The following is a 20,004-nucleotide window of genomic DNA, read 5'->3' as shown; positions in this document are numbered from 1 at the left end:
AATAAAGACCACCAGGAAGTCTATGGTGGCTGCATAACCAGATTGCCACCGACCAATCATTCTGGTACGGAAGAAACAGATTACACGAACTATTTCGAAAAATCCATGCTACCGGCAGATAGCACGGTTTTCTCTATTGCTACTATATATCTTGGGATACAACGAGATCCCTTGAACATATCCTGTTGGGGCTGTACTGACTGGAGAAAGATATCATGCCGCCCCACGTCTACGTGATTTAACGCTTTAAAATGTCCTCCGGGCGTCGAGTCTACCAAGCTCCCAGTACTTCTTGATGGGTCTGGCACATACGATGCAGACGATTCACCAGTTTCGAGGCCGAATCTGGAAATATGGTGGGATGCAATATTGATGGTCTATCAAACTTTGGAGGAATCGGCCATCAAGTTCAGACCCTTTACCAAGCCATTACCTTGCTGGGTACGAATCATGACACACTTTATTTCGTCTACCAGGAGAAGGATACAGAGTTCACTTCGATCAAACTGTAACGTGGTTGGCCAATTCACGCACATCCACTTACTACCATTTCAGGGAAATCAGGGACTGTCTTCCATTGATTCTATGGTGGACATCACAACGTACGATTGCAGCGGGATAAAACGCTCCTTTCTTCCCTGTTCTTGAACTTCAACAAGGTCTGTTTTCCTCTCTTCCCTATTCTCTATTCTAGGAATTTAGGGAGATGCTATGTAAGAAATCATGTGAGATGTTATGTGAGTCTGTGAGATGTCATACACGATACCACAACAGACTAAACCAAACCCAACACAACACAACACAACAATCAAACAAACAATATAAACCAAACCTATCTTTACACTATGACAAAAAATATAATAAATCCGTAGTATGTAGATCGAGTAGTAAAATAGCAGTAGTGCTTAATAACCCACCCAACCACCACCACCAGTGACAACCTCCCAATCCAATCGATAGGCAGACCAACAGCCCCACCGAACTTTTCCATCGATAACAATTCTCTCCTCCTCCCGAGTCCCCTCACTCACCCCTCCTTATTACATCCTACCTACCTACCACCACCACCACAACCACAACCTCACCACTAAACCAACAATCACCTTCACCACCACCACCACCACCACCACCACCACCACAAACCACAAACCACAACAATGCCAACAACAACAACACCATACACCCCACCCCCCTCCCCCCCCCTTCCACCACACCACCACCTCCAACCAAAATACCTCCCCAATGACGCTAATAACCCAAGGCGCCGAAGCCCACCTCTACAAAACCACCTTCCTAACCCCCCACCACCCCGCCGCCCTAAAAATCCGCCCCTCGAAACCCTACCGCCACCCGATTCTCGATCGTCGATTGACGCGTCAACGCGTCCTACAAGAAGCCCGGTGCTTGGCGAGACTTGTCAGAGAGGGAGTGAATGTTCCGGCTGTGTTGGGGGTGGATTGGGATGTTAATTCCAGTTCAAACATATCTTATACTGGAGATGGGAATGGGGAAGGGAATAAGGGTGCGGGTGTGGGCGCCGCATGGCTTCTCATGGAATGGATACCCGGGGATGTGATCCGGGTGGTTATTCAGAAATGGGAGGGGGTTTTGAACCGGACGCAGGGTGAAGATGCAGAGGCGGGGGAAGAGAAGGAGGTTGGGGATTTGCTTCGACGGGTTGGAGGGGCGGTGGGGGCGTTGCATAAGGCGGGGGTTGTGCATGGGGATTTGACGACGAGTAATTTGATTCTCCGACCAAAGGGAGCCTCACTGGAGGAGATAGGGGGGAAAGGGGAAGGGGAAGGGGGAAAGCCCAATATGGACGGTGATATCGTGTTGATTGATTTCGGACTCGCCAGTCAGAGTATTCAGGATGAGGATCGGGCGGTGGATTTGTATGTTTTGGAACGGGCGTTTGGGAGTACGCATCCCCGGACGGAACCGTTGTTTGGGGAGGTGTTGGAGGGATATCGTGGGAGTTATCGCGGGGCGGGGTCGGTGTTGAAGAGGTTGGAGGATGTGAGGATGAGGGGGAGGAAGAGGAGTATGCTTGGTTGAGATTCTTTCTATCTATCTAGATATCTATGTTTTATGGTTTGATGTGAGGTGGTGTGTGGTATGTATTCATGAGTCGTTAGATGTTGATGATGATGATGATATACCTATAACGCCGCCGTGCTTGCTTTATCCAAATAACAAGGAAGGAGGAGGAAGAGATGCTATGGCTTCACACAGCTACCCACATCCGCCAGGGCAAAATACCCCTTATTCTCCACGACGCCCCTATCCTTCACCACAGCCGTATACTTAACCACCCACTGGGGCTCAACATCACCCTGAATACCATCAATCGCATCCGGCGTCGAAGCCAGAATCCCCGCGCCCTTATCCCCAGGCCCCAGTAACTCGCGCGTCGTCCCCACCGGCAAAATATCATTACAATCATTATGCGTCAGCAACTGAATATGTTCCTGCTTGGCATACAGAATCAACGACTTAGGCACCACACAACAATCCTTCAGATTGATCTGATCCACCGACGGCTTCACCTTGGTATGTGGCAGAAAGCGAGCGAGTCGTTCGCTCCCGAACTCCGCGACGCCCAACTGCGCAATCATCCCCTGATCCTGCAGGTCCTCGAGGGTGCGCCACGTCTGGATAATACTATCAAAGTCATCTGGTTCCTCGCTGCCATTGTCGGAGGAGAGTTCCTCTTCGCTGTCGTCGTCGGCGTCGAATAGAATGCCCGGGAAGGAGACGATGAGGAGGTCGATCGAGTCGACGTGCAGTTCTTTGAGCACGAGGTCGATGGCTTCGCGGGTGTGGGCGCATCGGCGGGAGGCGGGAATGCCCGGAAGGTAGAATAGTTTGACGGTGATGTCGTATTGCGAGCGCTCTTCGGCTAGCCCGGGGGCGAAGTCGGTGGCGGGGATGTAGAGCGCATGGTCGCTGGATTTGGTCCAGGTGGTGTAGTCTTTGGGGTTGAGGGATTGGGCGGCGTGGATGTTGGCGCGCAGGGAGTTGATCAGTTCGACGTTGGACTTTTCGGTGGGGGGACGGATCACGGTCTCGCCGCTGATCATTAGGTTGCTGGGGGGGTTAGTGGGGTGGTTGGGGGGTTGGAAGGGGGTGATGGGGCATACGAGGTGGAGAGGATTAATTTCATGGTGGCGGTGATATGAATTAGGAGATTGGAGAGGATAGGAGGGAAAAGAGGGAGAAGAAGGGGAGAATGAGCGAGAATTGAAGTCGGCGGGGGAAGATAGGAATTGCTAAGCAGCCCCGCGGGGCCGTCGGTCTGCCAAGCCATCTCCGATGCTCAAGTAGATACGGAGTATACCATCTATCTATCTACCTATCATCAATACATCTCATTAATCATAATCCATCGTCGGATCCCAGTCCGTAGGCGAGTATTCGCCCGTATGCAGCGTCTTCATCTCCTCATCCGACAGCGCAAAATCAAACACGTCGGCATTCTCCTGCATGCGACTCGGAGTCACCGATTTAGGAAGAGGCACAAACCCCTACTCTCGTCAGTCATGCTCACCCCCCAACTTCATGGACACCCACCTTCTGCAATCCCCATCGGATCATAATCTGCGCCGGCGACTTGCCATACTTCTTCCCCAGCTCCGTCAGCACCCGCTCGCCCATGCGCGTGCCATGCGCCAGCGGCGAGTACGCCTCCACCACAATCTTCCGGCTCTGCAACCACTCCACAATCTCCGATCGGTCCAGCCACGGATGCAACTCATACTGTCCGACGTCGATCTGCCCGCCCCCGCCGGACTGGATGTAGTCCTCCAGTTCCTCGAGGTGGTGCACCCCGTAGTTGGATACCCCGATGGACCGGGTCTTGCCGGTCTTCTGGGCCTCCACTAGGGCCTTCCACGACCCGAGTCGGGCTTCCTTCCCGCCATAAGGAGCATGCAGGAGGATTCTACACTCATTAGAAAGGTATTATGAGATGTTGGAATGTAACTAACAGATCGAAATACTCCTGCTGGGCTTCGCGCAGACTCGAGTCGATGGCCCGCTTGGTGCGATCGTACCCCATCGATTCCGGGGGAATCTTGGTCGTGAAGAAGATCTCCGATCGATCGAGGCCCGAGTTGGCGATGGCGCGCCCGCACGCCTTTTCGTTGTGGTACATGATGGCCGAGTCGACCTGCTGGGTTGGTCTCTGCTTAGAAGGGATGGGGTGGTGGACGTACATGGCGATAGCCGACTCTGAATGCTTCAAGAGCGGCTTTCTCTGTTTGGGAAGATGGGCTGGGTTTGTTAATTTAGCTGGTGGTTGAACGGTGGCAGTGAACATACATCATATAGACCTGTTGTTGTTAGCGTAGATTGGATGAGATGGAAAGAGTGCTCACCCCGTATCCCAGGACGGGAATCTCATGGCCGGAGTTGAGACGGTACGTGGAACGGAGACTCTGGAGGACAGACATGGTGAATTCGTGGATGAAGAGGTGTAGAAGATGGAATGGATGAGGAGGAAGGACAGAACAAGGACAAGACAAGAACCGGACGAGCGATGAGATCATCCGGTGGGGTCGCTTAGTCGCATCGGTATAGACCCTACCATGTGGTGTCCTCTCCATTGATAGTGAATCATGTGCTGCTTCAGCAGCTCGCTAACTAAAATACATCAAACGCCTGGTATGCTTTTATCCTTACATCCATATACACCTTTACACTCGCTTTCGTCTGGCTTTGGCCCTCTCCAACGGCGCCTCGTACACCTCCGTCCACGTATCCTCAAACGTCGTCTTGCGAGCCCCAATCTGCCCCTCGAAGAAGTTCATCTTGCGCACCACCTCCATCGCTCCCGTACCCAGCGACACTGTCTTGCCCATGATGATACACTCCGACACACCCTCGATCAGATCGCTGCGTCCCGCACCACCCGCATCGAACAGATGGTCCGCCGTCTTCTCGAACGATGCCAGCTGCAGCACCGAGTCGCGCATCTTCGCCAGACCGAATCGCGTGATACCGAGCACCTCACCCTTGTATGTCATGACATCGGCCAGGAGCTGCATGTGACGCGGATCGATGTCCATGTCCTTCATGACCTCGCTGATTTCCTGCACAATGGTCGTCCGCGCGGCCTCGATACCCAGCACATCGCGCGCCTCCATCACGTTGTTGGTCGTCGTGCGCAGACCATCCACACCCAGCGTCGTCATACACTCCCGTAATCCGTAGCCTTCCACCAGCAGTGTGTTGGTTGTCGAGGTCTCGTCCGTCCGGATAATCGCACGGAACGCCTGCGGGTGACCCAGCACTTGGATGTCAGGCAGCATGCGCTTCAAGTGCTTCAGTCGGAGGAACGGATCCGCGCTGGTCGACGCAATTTCCGTCTTGGACAGGTTGGCCTTGGTCGACGGGTCCACGTCCATGTAGACGTGGATGTGCGACCGCGAGCACCGGAACTTCAGGTCGTCCGCCTTGAACCGCTTGTGGCCCTTGATCGCCGCCAGGATGTTTTCGATCTTCAGTTCGAGCGCCAGGTCCTGGATCGTCTTCCAGTTGATCTTGACTGTAATGTAGGCCTCCTTGCCCGTCCACGTCTCCCGCACATAGTGGATGATATCCCGTAGATACGTCTTCTCAATACGTCCCTTGACGATCCGCGCTGCGATGATGTTGTCCTTCGTGACCAGCTCGCACGCCACAACAGGCGTACTGATCTCCTTGGACGCGTTGATAATTTCCTTAATACGGGGCACACCCTGTGTGATACTCATACCGGCAACACCAGCAAAGTGGAAAGTCTTCAGGGTCATCTGCGTACCCGGTTCACCGATGGACTGCGCACCAACGGCGCCCACAGCGTGGCCGGCCTCGACCTGGGCCTTCTTGTACTTCATCAAACACGCCGAGATAAAAGCACGGAGTGTCCGCTCCGTGAGCTTGCCCGTGTGGTTCAGTCCCTTCCGACTTCTCTCGTCATTAACGTTGATGTCACCACCGCGGGAGATCAGCTTGTCCGCTTTCGTGGCCACGTATTGCTGGATAGACTCGAGGAAGTCGCGCGCACTCTCAAACTGATCGATACCATGGTCGGAACGATCCATGTAGCCAAGCTCGTTGCCCATCAGATCCTTCCGCACCAACTTGGCGCGCTCCTTCGAAAGCATTTCTTCGCAAATGTCCATAATCTCACCCGGAAGCAAACTCCGCTCATCGTTCTTGTACGTGGTGGATTCGGAGTGGATGAAAGTCCGGTCGAAATGCACCGGCTTGGCTTTACCCTCCATATCCAAGGGATCCAGCTTGTCGTCACCGTACTGGAATTGCACAATGGCCGCAGACGAGTTGCGCACGGTGTCGTCATACCGGGTCGAAAGATCCTCCAGAGACTTCATCAAACGACGCGACATGTAACCCGTCTCGGCGGTCTTGACGGCCGTATCGACCAGACCTTCACGACCGGACATGGCGTGGAAGATGAATTCCGTCGGCTCGAGGCCGGAGAAAAAACTGTTGCGCACGAAACCCTTGGATGGGGGCTGGCGCGCGTTCTTGGGGAAGTGAGGCAACGTCCGGTCCTGGAAGCCGTCCTGCACACGTTGACCGCCGATAATCTGCTGCCCGACGAGGGCAACCATCTGCGACACGTTGATACTCGAACCCTTGGATCCGGACGTGGCCATGATCAGGGGCGAGTTGTACTTGCTCAGCTGAGCAATACACTCGTCTCCGGCCTGCTGACGGACCTTACTGAGAATACCGGACAGTTGGTTCTCCATTGTCTGCAGCTCGTCACAACCGGGATACTTCTCCAGAGTGCCCGCCTTGTACTTGGCAATGACTTCGTCACACTGGGCGTAGGCCGTTTCGACCAGATTATGCTTCGAACGCAGGAGACTCTCACTAGGATAGACGTCGGTGATACCGATCGAGAATCCCATGTTGGTGAACCAACGGGCTGAAAGCCGGGACAGGCGGTTCATACCCTCGGCAGCCGCCGCCGGCCCGTAATCTCTCAGCATAATATAGAACACGTTATCCTTCTTTCCGGAACCAATGGTGGACTTGTCCATGACACCACACATGACCTCGGAGTTCCGGATGACGAGCCAAGCATCCTTGGGGTCCAGATCCCGCGGCCGGCCATCCTTGGGCGCCTTAAACTCTCGGCACGCCGCGTCCAAGTTGACGAGCACTGGGTCACTCGTGTTAGGACGCATGAGGATGTTAAAGACCTGCTTTCCGGTCCACAGCATCTGCGGCTTGAGCACGGCCGGTGGGGGCAGATCGAAGCGGGTCTGCGGACCAAGCATGTACAGACAGATTTGCGTGAAAGAGCGGCGGTCAAAGAAGTTGTCCTTGCTGCTAAGAACGTAGGCAGCACTGATGAAATCCTGAATGGCCGAAATAATGGGTTCTCCGTTCTTGGGCGTCGCCAAGTTGTTCTTGACGCCCATCAGTTCCATCGCTTCGGCCCTCGCCTCCTCCGTCTGGGGCACGTGCAGGTTCATCTCGTCACCGTCGAAATCGGCGTTGTAAGGGTTACAGACACACTCGTTCAACCGGAAGGTCCGGTGGGGACGGACTTTGGCAAAATGGGACAGAATACTGAGCTTGTGCAGCGAAGGCTGACGGTTGAAAAGAACAATATCACCGTCCTCGATGTGACGCTCAATCACATCGCCCTCCTGCAGTTGGTCGGCGATCATGTTCAGGTTACCATACTTGAGGAAGAGCTTGAAGGTCTGCCCCTTCTTCATGATGTAGTTTGCACCCGGCCACTTCTTGGTACCGTTGCGCACTCGCTGCTGTAGCTTTTCCTTATTGTATCGCGTAACAACTTCAGGATAGGTCATATTCTTGGCCACCAGTTCGGGGACCGCGACCTCATCGACCCGCAAATTCGGGTCAGGGGAAATGACAGTACGGCCGGAGAAATCCACTCGCTTTCCAGACAAGTTACCACGGAATCGACCCTGCTTACCCTTCAACCGCTGCACGAATCCTCGAATGGGCTTCCCCAGGTCGGCCTTGTTCAGACCGGGGACATCGCTATTAATGTACACGGCAATCTGCAGTTGCATGTAGTCCCAGCATTCCATAATCGTCTGCACCGGTGCACCCTTCAGCAGTGCATTCTTCAGATTGATGTTGCTCTGGACAATGTCTCCAAGCTTAGCGGTCAAGTCATCCTCGGTGGACGCCGCATCCTGACCGACGGAAGGACGAATACACACTGGCGGAGCAGGAATGAACTGCCAGAGGAACATCTCCGGTCTGGCCTCCTTCGGATTCAGACCCAGCAGCTCACAATCGGTATCGGAAATCTTCTTGAACAAGTTCAACACACGCAGAGCATTCATATCATCCTGGGCCTTCTTGTAATGTTTTTCCACCTCCGCGTTGGACGTCCTGGCTTCGTCGAATGACCGGTCGAAGACGATCTTGCTGGGTGGCGGAACTTTCTTAACCGACGTAGAGGCGTTGAACGCACGGAATTTGTCGTGGGTAATCTTCAGAGCACTTGTTCCAGCCTTCTTCACCACACCGTTGACGGCACCACATCCCTCGCAGTTGCGGGTCTTCCGGCAACGCTCGTTGATCCGCTTCGCGATCTGACCCCGCCGCAAATTATCCAACCCAGGACGACGCATTTCACGGAGATAGGCACGGCGGTCGGCCTCGGGGAGCAAAATGCGCGAACATTCCTTGCACACTTCCTGCAAAATGGTGATAACCCGCTTGAAGTAACCGACGTGGAAAGCCGGCAGGACGAGCCGGACATGACCAAAGTGCCCATTGCAGATCTGGAGAGTGCCACCACAAGTCTGACAGGATGATGTCTTGTTCGAAATACCCATGCGCGCATCGAGAGGGCCGTTGGCTACCACCGCTCGGTCATGATCGAGATCGAAGAACTTCCGGTCGGAAACTTCCACCACACCTTGGCTGACAATGTCATCGTTGGACCTGTGCGAATCGCGCGGTATTAGTTTGGCTGCTCCGCATCGGATCCGGAGGGGTAAATTGGAGAAACCAGGCTTACAGAACACCAAACTTCAACTCGCTGATAACTTTAGGAACGCGGTCAATGACCTGGGCCTTGCCCAGATCGACCTGCACACCTTCGGGAGGCTGCATCGCTGTGGTCAAATGATGATCATGGCAAGGCGACAGTGACTCAGCGGGTAGAATGCGACGGCGCTAGAATCACCGCACAACGCACAGGAGGGTCGCGAACTTGAAGATGGCCAAGAATTCACCACGGAGACCGCAGATCGTGATCGGAAGAGAACGACACGGGAAAGCGACGGCGGGAGGGGAGAAATTGCAGACAACCGCCGCGGCGGGGTCGGCGACGAACTTTTCTACGGTTAAATTGTAAGCTCCAGCTCCGCCTTTCCGCCAATCAGAGCCCGGAATTATCATTCTGCATACGGACATACCATGTAAATGGAGATAAGAAGACGCATTGGTTCCAGATTTATCAACATAATAATACAGGAAAATGATATAATATACTGTACAGAAAGAGAATATATGCTTATTTGGCCAAGAAAGCCTGGAATGCCTTCTGTTCGATCACCACGTTTCCAACCGCCCGCAGCCTCTTGCGGCCCTCCTTTTGCTTCTCCAACAGTTTCCTCCGCCGACTGACATCACTAGCATGGAGTTTCGCGAGAACATCCTTCCGGTACGGCTTGATGGTCTCTCGTGCCACCACCTTGCGGCCGACAGCCGCTTGAATGATGATTTCGAACAGCTGTCGGTCAACGTGCTCCTTGAACTTGGTGACCCATTGCCGGCCCAATCGTTCGATCTGGCTGTAATGGACGAGCCGCGCGACCGCATCGACCGGAGCCTTGTTGACCAACAATTGCAACTTGACGATATTGCTCTGTTGCCAGGCGGACTCTTCGTAATCCAAGGTGGCGTAGCCTTTGGTCGATCCCTTGAGCTTACCGAAAAAGTCGTCAACCAGCTGTGCAAGAGGCAGTTCATACTTGAGAATAACTTGAGTCGACGTGAAATACTCGAGGCTCTTCTGCACACCGCGATTGGACTCACAGAGTTCGATGACCTTGCCGAGATACTCATCAGGAAGGGTCAAAGTCGCCACAACATAAGGCTCATGAATCTCGGCGACCTTGGAGCGGAGCTCTTCATCCTCCGGAAACTTGGCGGGGTTGGAAATAATTTCTTCCTTGCCATCCTTCCAGATGACCTTGATGGGAACGGAAGGGGGAGTAATGATAATGCTCGCACCGTGCTCCTGACGCAGACGATCCTCAAAGACCGAGCAATGCAGGGTGCCCAGGAACCCTAACCGGAAACCAGCGCCCAAGGCGTGAGACGATTCCTTTTGTACCGTGATACTTCTGTCGTTCAAGCAAAGTTGGTTGATGCTATCCTCCAGGTGCTCGAAGTGGTCAGCGTCCACCGGATAGGCGGCCACGAAAACCATTGCTTTGGGCTCCTCAAAGCCCGGAAGCGGCTCGACGGCCTTTTCGAATCCGACTTTAGTGTAGGTGTCACCAATCTTAGCTTCCTTGCTGCGCTTCATACCCGGGTTGAAGAAGATATAGCCAACCTGACCAGCACGGAGGACCGACTGCGGCGTCTCGTTGGGGTACATGATACCGACTTCGCCCACAAAGTATTTGATTCCCGTCGCAAATGACGCTAGCTGGTCTCCCGCGCGAACTTCACCATCGAAGATACGGACCAAGCAAATGACACCCTTGTAAGAATCGTACCAGGAATCGACGAGGAGCATCCGTAACGGTTTCGTGTAATCGCCAACCGGACTGTTCAGAATCAGCAATGCTTTGTTAATATAGTTGAAGAAGACTTACGCCGGGATCTTCTCAACCACGGTAGGGAGCAATTGTTGTACGTTCAGGCCGGTCTTGGCTGATACCAACACTGCACTCTCCGTGTCGAGTTCAAAAGTATGTTCCATCTGCTCAAGAGCGCGGTCCGGGTCAGCGGACGGCAGGTCCACTTTGTTGATGACCGGGATCAGCTCCAGACCCTGGGAGAAGGCGAGGTAGAAGTTGGCGACCGTCTGAGCCTGGACACCCTGGCTGGCATCAACCAAGAGCAAGGCTCCTCCACAACTGGCATAACTGCGCGAGACCTCCGCACGGAAGTCGACGTGCCCCGGGGTATCAACGAGATGTAGCAGGTAGTCCTCGCCATTGTGGTTGTAGATCATTGTACATGTTTGTGCCTTCACTGTGATACCGCGTTCACGCTCGACATCGAGTTTGTCCAAAACCTGCTTGTTCATTCCCGGCTGGATGGTTCCTGTGAGTTCCAACAGCCGGTCGGAGAGCGTACTTTTTCCATGATCGACGTGAGCAACGATACAAAAATTGCGAAATCGTTCGATGGGAATGTCGGCGATCCTAGATTCGAGATCGGAGGTTGGGTGTCTGGCGGGTCCCCTGGAGCGCGAAGCCCATGCGGCGGCGGACGTGGTGAAAAACCGGGCTGGATTAGACAGGCCGGTCGGCGGCTTGAGAAGGCTTGCAGCAGGGCATTTCGGCGCTGCGCTCAGCCACCTGGCTAAGTGCAGGCATCCTCGCATCTGGAGGTCTGCAATTGCATGGGAATGATTGCTTAACGGGGTGCAGAAGGTCAGGCAGAGACAGTGTCGGTTTGACGCCGGAAAAAAGTGCGGCTCTGCGGAGACCAAATGGCGGGCGGTCGAGGCATTGCCGCGGCGACTATCCGATAAACAAACCATCCCTCTTTCCAGCACTTCACGAACAGCAGCCTGCCGATACACTTCAACCGCCATCTCGCTTTGCCATGTCGTCTACAAAGGATAAGTCCAAGGTCCACAAGCTGTCCTTGAAAGGTACGGAATCCCAGTCCGCGAGATCTTCGCAGAAGCTCATTCCCAGACAGGATCGTCGAAGCTGGTGGCCGAATTCGTGAGTATCTCTTTGACAGGATTCTTGAAAGTATACTGACGACCCTAGTTTGAATACTCTATCAACTCGATTCTGTAAGTCCATTGGCAATTAATGCAGGAAGCTTTCTCATCTGGTTATCCAGCTTTCAGAGAGGCGTGTACCCTCCGGAGGATTTCACAACGTGAGTGCCTTACCCTACATCCTGTAAGTCAGCTAATCAATTATCGTAAAGCGTCAAGAAATATGGCCTCAACATGCTGGGTTCGTCAACACACATCCTTCGAGAGTCCTGATTAACCGAAATTAGTCACCGCCGACGACCAGGTCAAAGCCTACATCAAGAAGATCATGTCACAATTGAACAAGTGGATGATGGGTGGCAAGATCTCGAAGCTTGTGGTTGTTGTTACAGACAAGGAGACTGGCGAACACGTGGAAAGATGGCAATTCGATGTACGCATTTTGCCCGAGATGGTGTACGAGGACTAACAAGATATCAGGTGCAAATCTTCGGAAAGCAGTCCAAGAGCCAGACATCTCGTGCCTCGGGCGACAAGGAGAACGCTACTCCTGGGTAAGTCTCCCACTACGCATCACACTATTCCTCTAACCCAGACCTCATCTATAGTGACAAGGACCCCCAGGCCGCTGCCACCGTCGATAAAACCGAAAAAGAGATCCAAGACGAAATCCAGGCCATCTTCCGTCAAATCACCGCATCTGTCACTTTCCTGCCGGTCCTGGACGGTGACTGCACGTTCAACGTCCTTGTATACGCCGACGCCGACTCAGAAGTCCCGGTGGAATGGGGCGACAGCGACGCCAAAGAGATCAAGAACGCGGAGAAGGTGCAGCTCCGAAGCTTCAGCACCAACAACCACCGGGTAGAGACCCTAGTCAGCTACCGTCTTGCGGATTAGCTGCGTTAATTCACGGTGTTCACATGAAGGCGTTACGGACGAGAGGCGGGATCTGATTCGGGAGCATTTCGGGCATTTCTTCACTATCAATGTATTCTGACAATTCTTTAGAGCATTGCTATCAATTCAATGACTAATGAACTTCATCACCACCACAACACCAAGGCAACTGATCCATCTTAGGAAACCACTCATTCCCCATCTCCCCTCCATCCCACCGCACCAACTCCTCCACCACCTCCTCCAATCCCACATTCACAAACACCCCTTCCTCCATCCCCATCTTCCACCCCCGTTTAACCCTCTTCCCCATCAACTCCCTCTGCACCCCATACCTATCCCCCCTCCACAACCCAATCCCACTCTTCTCCTCCCCCTCCACCAACGAATCCAGCGACGTCACCTCCTCTGGCGGATTAATCCCAACCACCTGCACCTGCACCCTTCCCCGCAACCCCAACCCTAAAGCCGGAAAATGACACTCCTCAAACCTCCCCCTCTTAAACTCATGCGTCACGATCGTCACTCTACCCGGATACCTCCCCATAACCAACCGAAACCTCAGTAACGAGAACAATACATTCTGATATGAATCCGTAGCGTGAGCCTCAACCAATACCCGCGCGGGATCTATCTGCGCAGAAAACCCGAAGTAGTCATTATCTTGTGCGAGGTTCTGCACATACACATAGTATATTAATGTTATATCCTAGATTATGTGAATGGAGTGAGTGACTTACATGATATGATTCACCCTCTGATATCTCTGTTCGGGGTCTTTTAGTCGGTCCTCTATTATTAATCACACATCAGCCATTCTCACTCATTCATTCATGTAACCTTCAACATCATTTCCGGATAGGTAGATAAATAGACGAAACTCACCCCGAGAACATCAACAAAGCGGATGGATCATTCACCAAGAGTTGAAGGCCGGCTTTGATGTGGTTGGTGAATGTGGGGGTTTCGCCTTTTTGGAAGGGTTCAATTATCCTTCAGTTCTATATTAGTAGGGGTTATCTGGATGTGTTGGGGGATGTGTGTGGAATTGTACCATTCGTTTTCGGAGAGGCCGTTGGTTGGCCCGCCGGTGTAGATTGCGTGGCAGCAGATTATGACTAGGTGGGTGTAGGGCATTGTTCTTGTGGGGGGCTATAATGTTGGCTTAAGGGGGTGGTGTGGTTGTACTTAGTTTGAAGGGGGTATAGTTTCATGGAGTGAAATTGTTTATATTCCCTGCGATGGGTTACGACGGAATATTACCTAAGCAGTCGTTGACTACTCCATAAGGATGAATGGTCAGCTGAGTGAATGGATCAACAAATGGAATTTAGTCAAGTTGTGGATAACCCGGACACAGGTATCGCTATTAATGTACATGCTCAACCACAAACGCCAGACACTCATCCCACAGCCACAAGAGAAAACCTGAATCCTCACGCAACACCCTAAGACTCCACGTATGGTATGCTTCGAAAGAAACGCGTGACGCTATGAGAAGCTTGCCAACCAGGAAAACTCGAGACACCGTGATTTTGACAATGCAACACATGCAGGGTCAATGTACAACAGTAAGGAGATGCTGAGATACGGGCAAGTCGAAATACAGAGAGTTATAAACGAATGAGGGCCAAAGTTGGGTATCAGGAGAAAGAAAAGAGGAGCATTAGTTCAGAGGATCATGGCGAAACGTGCACTCGTCGCCTTTGCGGCATTTGCCTTCGCGCCAGTACCGACACGGAACCAATCCGGCTTTGGGCTAAGCATGGTCAGTATGAAAATTGGAAGAAAAGCAGGGGAGACACTTACGTGCTTCTTGGTCGGGTCATTCGACCGGTTCCGCTTGGCAGGATTGAACCTCTCGTCCTCGGCTCCATCAAGCCCGCCGGTTTCGCGCATGCGCTTACGTTCCGGATCCTCGTAGTGGCCAGATGGCACAGGTCCATTGGCGGCACCGGGCTGGTTTTGACCAGCAAGTTGGGAGATGATGGCGGCCAGATTAGGAGCGATATTAGGCTGTGATGGCTGGACCTGGGGGATCATAGGTGCGGGCTGCATCTGTTTTTGCGCATTTATGATCGACAGAAGTTTCTGGAAATCAAGACCCTGAGCAGCCGGCTGGGGCGCGGGGGGAAATTGGGGTATCGGTACTAGAGGGGCCTGAGGCGGCGGCGGTTGTTGTGGAGGCTGCTGGCGGAACATGCTGAATGTCCGCTCAAGATCGGACATGGGCGCCGGTGCAGCTTGCGGTGGCGGTGGCGGTGGGGTTGTTTGCTGCTGAGGTGCATTTTGAATGATTTTCAAGAGGTTGGTAATATCGAACTGGCTGTTGGGTGCACTCTGAGGAGCAGGTGCTGGTTGAGGGTTGACCATTGCAAAGTATCGCTCCTGTCGGGCCTAGTACGGGTCAGAAGATGATGACATAAATGCTTAGGGGAAAAGGTATACCTTGACATGATCGGGTAACTCTCCGAAAAACACCACTTCCGGCGCGGCCTCTTCTGCCTCTGGGGGAGGAGGCTCCTTGGGCGTCGACGGTACGTCTGCGGGCGAGGTATAGAAAACCATAAGCGTCGTTGCTTCGCGATGCTCTTGGGCTTTCTTTTCGGGACTTTCCGGCTCCTGGGTGCCACCGCGCTTGATAAAGTTTCTAGCGCGATCGTCGGGAGTGATCTCTCCATTGTCGATTTCTGACCCAGTTAGCGTCCAAGAAGGATATTCACCAAAACACAGTGACTTACCGGTTGGCTCATAATATTCAAGCAATTGCTCTTCACGGATGCCACCATCATCATCCTCGTCATCGTCGAGGTCTCTGTGGAGTTTGAGTACACTACCCTCGCCCTTGACATCTCCTGCCTCTCGTTGCAGGTGATCGCCGGGCCCGAGTTCTTCTTCGGGGTCGTGCGTGAACAGGCGAACTTCGGTGAGTTGTGCGTCCGGCTTCCAGGTGACGCGCAACTTCCGTCGTGCCTCCTTGCGCAGCCTCTTCTTCCGTTCCTCCTCCGTTTCTGGGGGGCGATCCTCTGCAGGCTGTGCAGGGGCGGGCTCCTTCTGCTTGTTCAGATCCGCCATCAAATCGCCAAAGGAAAAGGTAGGCCTTGGGGGGGCTTCCTTCTTCTCAGCAGGAGTGCTGTTAAAGTTAGTAGGCAGTTTGGCTAGGGAACAATGCGATAACGCACCTTGATTTCGCCGCGGCGGCAGCGGCAGCAGCCCGTTCTGCGTTGGACGTTCCGGGTCTCTTCGAGGCGGAACTCAAACTTCCAAAAAGGCTGGTGGGCTTGGGAGCAATGATGTTGGCTTTGGGGCGGGCTGCATTGGCTGGAGCCGGTTTGTTCTCCTGTGCTACCTCCTGCCGCTTGGCAACGGCAGGGGCCCCAGGATTGCCAGGCTTCGAAAGCACCTTAGGGTTGGAGGTGACAACCATCCGCTTAGTGGCGGGCTGTCCGTTTCCTTCACCTTCCCGGACCCTCTTGGATCCAGCCAAGTCGCCACGTCCATCTACGGCGGCCGCATCGGCCATCGAACCCTTAGTAGGAGACCCTTCTTTGGGCCCGGATTTTACAGCCTCAAGCTTTCGTTTGGTGGATGCAGCGGCGTTGTCCAGGACTTTTTGGGCCAGCCCTTTAACTGCTGGTCCGCCTTTCTTGACGAATCTAGGTAGCAACTTGGCAACATTCGTCTTCTGAAGCACATCTTCATCCATAGTCACGAAATGGGAAAGCAACTGCAGTGAAATGTCAGTGATCGTTTAAGGGGCCCCAAATACTTGAGGAATTTACCTTGAGTATATTCACAGTGAAAGCACCATCAATGTCGGAAGCCTGGTGTCGATCGAGCAGAAATGAATACAAGGCAGCTACGGCCATTGGATGCTCCCCCAACCTGGAAACAAATATCAGCGATCGATCCCCCACAATAACACATGACATGGCAGATGAAACAGAAAGGCCACAAGCGGCAGATGCCAGACATTCAGGGATTTGCAGTGCACGCCAAAAGGGACCATTTAGGTACCGGTACGGTACAGCAGAGACAGCTCCTCTGGACCAAGGGGGATTATCCTTTCCTGTCTCGTGCTTAAGGACACATAGCTAGGTACCATGTTTCGTCCCGGGTGGAGAGCACATATTCACCCTTACTTATAAGCACTTTTTTATATGCCAAAGCCCACACTAGGTAGATTACATGGGATAGGCTCTCAATTCGTTTCTGACTTCTATGGCCATGACGACATGCCAGACGTGAAAAGGAAAGAAATGAAAGAAAAAGGACATACTTCTCGACAATCATCGGGTGGCCCTTGTCCAGAGTGGTGCTGATAACCACATCCATAAGGCGCCGTTGAAGGATGACATCCGTCTTGAGCTGCGCTGCTTTGTTATTATCACCCTTATTTTCCGCGACCTTCATGGCTTGAGTGCTTTCTTTCCACGCATCTCTTACGGTCTTGACAACGTCTTTGAACGAAACCAGTGCACTCTTGACTTTGTCAACATTGGGCCGCCTATTACGTGGAGACCACACAGCCTTCATCGCATCATATTGGGCAGCAGCCTCGGGTTCTTTAGGACGAGTGGCTGGAATGGGAGACGGCTCTTCGGGGGCCTGAATCTCGAGGTCTGAGTCGTCCGAGCTATCTGTCTCAGAACTCGACGACGCAGACTTCCCGTCCAGCTTTTTGCTGCCCCCTTTCATCGTGGGTTTCTTCGACTGGCTCTGTGCCTGTTTCTTCAAGCTAGGTTGTTTCTTGGGTTTGGTTGCTTTCATTGCTGCGGCAGCAGTGACGGGGGTTTGACCTGCTCCAGTCAGTGAATGCGGGGGCTTAGGGTCTCGAGTGAATAATACCATTCATTGGCATGATGAACTCATATTTAGTAGCCGGAGCAATGTTACGCACGGCGGGCGGGGTTTGGCCCTGGCCCAAACTTGGCGGTATTTGCAGCTCATCCCGATAAAACGTGTACAGCCTGTTATCGGTTAGAACCGATCGATCGGCTTTATTATCAATGACCTACTTTGGATCGTCCGGCCGGTCAAAATCAGCCGGATTCATGTATATAAGATTATTATGGAGGGGTGCTTGTTGGTTAGCAGTCTGTTGTGAGGAATTCAGGAATTGTGGGTTAATGGTCTGGTCCGACACAGTCGGGGTAGACTGAGCATATCCGCCAGCATAGTTGATCGGAACATGCTACTAACAGTTAGCTACGAAGTGTGAGTATAGAGTCCAGTGTTTCATACCGTAGTTCCCTCCGGGTAGCCTGTCGGGAGCGTGTACTGAGGGAGTTGGTGCTGGTGAGAGTCAGGCCTAAACTGTGTTGGTTGCGGTTGTGCCTGGGCCGGTCGAGGAGAATGGGTTTGAGGAAACACATCTGGGACCGAAAGATTTTGAGGGGGATAATAAACTCGTGGATAATATGACTGATAATGCGAATTGTCCGAGGAGGCAAGTGGCTGTGAATCAAACGCGGGCTGCGCGTGAGAGAATTGAGCCTGGCGGTACTGAGAGTTTACGGAGAACGTAGGTTGCGCCGGATGAATGATTTGCTGAGAGTGAAGTGGATTAGGTCGCCAAGATTGAGGAGACGCCGTCGAGTATATGCCATGGCCCTGTTCCTGGGGTGTGGGTAACGGACTCCGGGATTGGGTGGTCTGATTGATAAACGGATGATCCCAGTTAATGCCCAGGGATGTCGGATGTTGCTGTTGCTGCGGTGCTGGTTGAATCTGCTGGAGCTGTTGCTGGGGGGGATGGGCATGCTGATGTGGGGGGTCGGGATTCGTATACAAAGGCTCGAAGTTGTTCCAGTACTCGGGCGGCAGCGAGCCGGAGTCTACTGGTGCACGGTGCAGACCGGGCATGATGTTTTGCGGCGGTGACTGCTCCATGCTACCGTTCATCCCCCGCATTTAAGAACCCACGGACCCTCGATCCTGGGGAATAGGGAGGTATGTATAAGGGAAGTGTATGATGACCGGGATGGTCGTCCGTAGCGCGGCGCGGGTGGTGGAGTCGAGGTACTAGGCGGGTGCACGGCCAAATGTAGTATAAGTCACATGCATCCACGTGCCGGCAAGAACTGGATTAGGTCAAGGGCCAATGCCGCTCTGGCTTTGGTCGGAATTGGGCGGAATTCCCCTGGTGGGGGCAGCCGGTTGGCGTGCTGATTGGACAGCCCGTCTCTCGTAACGGCGGCGCAGAAAACCTTCCCAATGGAGCCGGATATTGAATAAAACCGCGTGGACGAATCAAGGGGGCCGATGGGGTTTGTCAGCTTAGGGAAATCACTGATAGCTTGATACGTCGATAGTGGCCAGCGAGGCGGTCACGGCCAGGGCAAACAGATGAATATCCGGGCAGCAATTGATGTCGAGGACCGATAGTGGCAAATGATCGGGCGCCGCTGGCTTCCCGTGTCCAGTTCCGTTAAATCTCACTCTCTCCTTTTCGGACACCTGAGCTCTCGGGGTAGTCAAACGGGTGTGAGAAGTGAAGCAATGGCTCCAGGCCAGAGATTTCGGCTTTGTTGTTGGGACTCCTTATGTCACGTCACGTCACGTCCACGTTTGCGCGGTTGTCTGGTGTGCAGCCTTTCTCCTCTTTCTTAGGCAGATTAGAAAAGGATTGTGAAGCACTCCAGCTCTTGCGAATACACCGGCCAAGTACTCCGTACTCCGTATAATAGACGTAAGATAATCTTTGGCTTTGGAGGATCCAGCTCTTCTTTTTGTTTCTTTGCTCCTTTTCTCCAAGTAATCCTTAAAACTTGAGTTTGTATCCTTGTCCTTGTGACCTTCTCTCCTGCCTTCACTTTGTTTCCTGACTCTGTCACTCTCTTTTGCAAGGCTGCTGGGGACAAATTCACTCGTCCTGCCTGTCCTGGGTGGACCTTTTCTTCTCCTTATTCTGTCTTAAAAGATGATAAGAAAAGGTGTTATACAAAGAACCACTCGGGACTGCAGCTTAGCAGCATAGTCTTTTGCTTTACGAGGAAGGTGGAAGGGATAGGGATGGGGGAGGGAGGCGGTTGGCAGTGGTGGTCGGTGGTGGTGGTGAGACTGAAAAAGCCGGGCGGCGGCGGCTCGGTTGGGCCACGCCTGACTACCAGCAAAGCTACGCCCCTTCCGCCCTAGCGCAACGCACATGATCACGGCCACCGCATTGGCTGGAGCCG

The 20,004-nt window shown here is 53.2% G+C and overlaps 7 protein-coding genes across 7 annotated transcripts; 2 read left to right on the top strand and 5 right to left on the bottom strand.

Annotated features, from left to right (window-relative positions):
• Positions 1-1,242: 1,242 nt before the first annotated feature.
• On the top strand, positions 1,243-2,058 carry bud32 (serine/threonine protein kinase BUD32; the record flags this gene model as incomplete). The annotated part of the gene is made up of 1 exon (XM_025615083.1): positions 1,243-2,058. The coding sequence occupies one exon, from the start codon at positions 1,243-1,245 to the stop codon at positions 2,056-2,058; it is 816 nt and encodes a 271-aa protein (XP_025467136.1).
• Positions 2,059-2,219: 161 nt separating this feature from the next.
• On the bottom strand, positions 2,220-3,166 carry BO94DRAFT_586130 (putative gamma-cysteine synthetase regulatory subunit; the record flags this gene model as incomplete). Its single annotated transcript, XM_025615740.1, has 2 exons — positions 2,220-3,090; positions 3,144-3,166. The coding sequence occupies 2 exons, from the start codon at positions 3,164-3,166 to the stop codon at positions 2,220-2,222; spliced, it is 894 nt and encodes a 297-aa protein (XP_025467135.1).
• Positions 3,167-3,374: 208 nt separating this feature from the next.
• Positions 3,375-4,504, bottom strand: BO94DRAFT_597232 (aldo/keto reductase; the record flags this gene model as incomplete). Its single annotated transcript, XM_025616267.1, has 6 exons — positions 4,380-4,504; positions 4,324-4,334; positions 4,218-4,275; positions 3,990-4,171; positions 3,574-3,943; positions 3,375-3,527 (listed from the first exon to the last, which is right to left on the bottom strand). Exons 1-6 carry the CDS (start codon positions 4,452-4,454, stop codon positions 3,375-3,377), a joined length of 849 nt encoding a protein of 282 aa, XP_025467134.1. The 5' UTR covers positions 4,455-4,504.
• A 193-nt stretch (positions 4,505-4,697) lies between these two features.
• Positions 4,698-11,575, bottom strand: BO94DRAFT_467008 (beta and beta-prime subunits of DNA dependent RNA-polymerase; the record flags this gene model as incomplete). The annotated part of the gene is made up of 4 exons (XM_025608191.1): positions 4,698-8,952; positions 9,029-9,162; positions 9,569-10,790; positions 10,839-11,575. The coding sequence occupies 4 exons, from the start codon at positions 11,573-11,575 to the stop codon at positions 4,698-4,700; spliced, it is 6,348 nt and encodes a 2,115-aa protein (XP_025467133.1).
• A 159-nt stretch (positions 11,576-11,734) lies between these two features.
• On the top strand, positions 11,735-12,974 carry BO94DRAFT_535709 (spindle checkpoint protein MAD2). The gene is made up of 8 exons (XM_025611847.1): positions 11,735-11,848; positions 11,899-11,924; positions 11,973-11,998; positions 12,049-12,087; positions 12,139-12,167; positions 12,214-12,359; positions 12,407-12,480; positions 12,535-12,974. The coding sequence occupies exons 1-8, from the start codon at positions 11,800-11,802 to the stop codon at positions 12,824-12,826; spliced, it is 681 nt and encodes a 226-aa protein (XP_025467132.1). The 5' UTR covers positions 11,735-11,799; the 3' UTR covers positions 12,827-12,974.
• BO94DRAFT_566340 (DUF218 domain protein) lies at positions 12,960-14,020 on the bottom strand (the record flags this gene model as incomplete). The annotated part of the gene is made up of 4 exons (XM_025614547.1): positions 13,881-14,020; positions 13,712-13,819; positions 13,567-13,618; positions 12,960-13,502 (listed from the first exon to the last, which is right to left on the bottom strand). Exons 1-4 carry the CDS (start codon positions 13,961-13,963, stop codon positions 12,960-12,962), a joined length of 786 nt encoding a protein of 261 aa, XP_025467131.1. The 5' UTR covers positions 13,964-14,020.
• A 342-nt stretch (positions 14,021-14,362) lies between these two features.
• Positions 14,363-18,979, bottom strand: BO94DRAFT_86284 (uncharacterized protein). The gene is made up of 10 exons (XM_025617714.1): positions 18,071-18,979; positions 17,845-18,020; positions 17,675-17,796; positions 17,106-17,625; positions 16,609-16,711; positions 16,009-16,553; positions 15,568-15,959; positions 15,275-15,516; positions 14,636-15,223; positions 14,363-14,585 (listed from the first exon to the last, which is right to left on the bottom strand). Exons 1-10 carry the CDS (start codon positions 18,737-18,739, stop codon positions 14,493-14,495), a joined length of 3,450 nt encoding a protein of 1,149 aa, XP_025467130.1. The 5' UTR covers positions 18,740-18,979; the 3' UTR covers positions 14,363-14,492.
• Positions 18,980-20,004: the final 1,025 nt, after the last annotated feature.

The sequence above is a fragment of the Aspergillus sclerotioniger genome (genome assembly GCF_003184525.1).
Source record: "Aspergillus sclerotioniger CBS 115572 chromosome Unknown BO94scaffold_15, whole genome shotgun sequence".
In the NCBI taxonomy this organism is placed as follows: Eukaryota; Fungi; Ascomycota; class Eurotiomycetes; order Eurotiales; family Aspergillaceae; genus Aspergillus; species Aspergillus sclerotioniger.
Note: the sequence above shows the minus strand (reverse complement) of the source record. Positions and strands in the feature narration are given on the sequence as shown.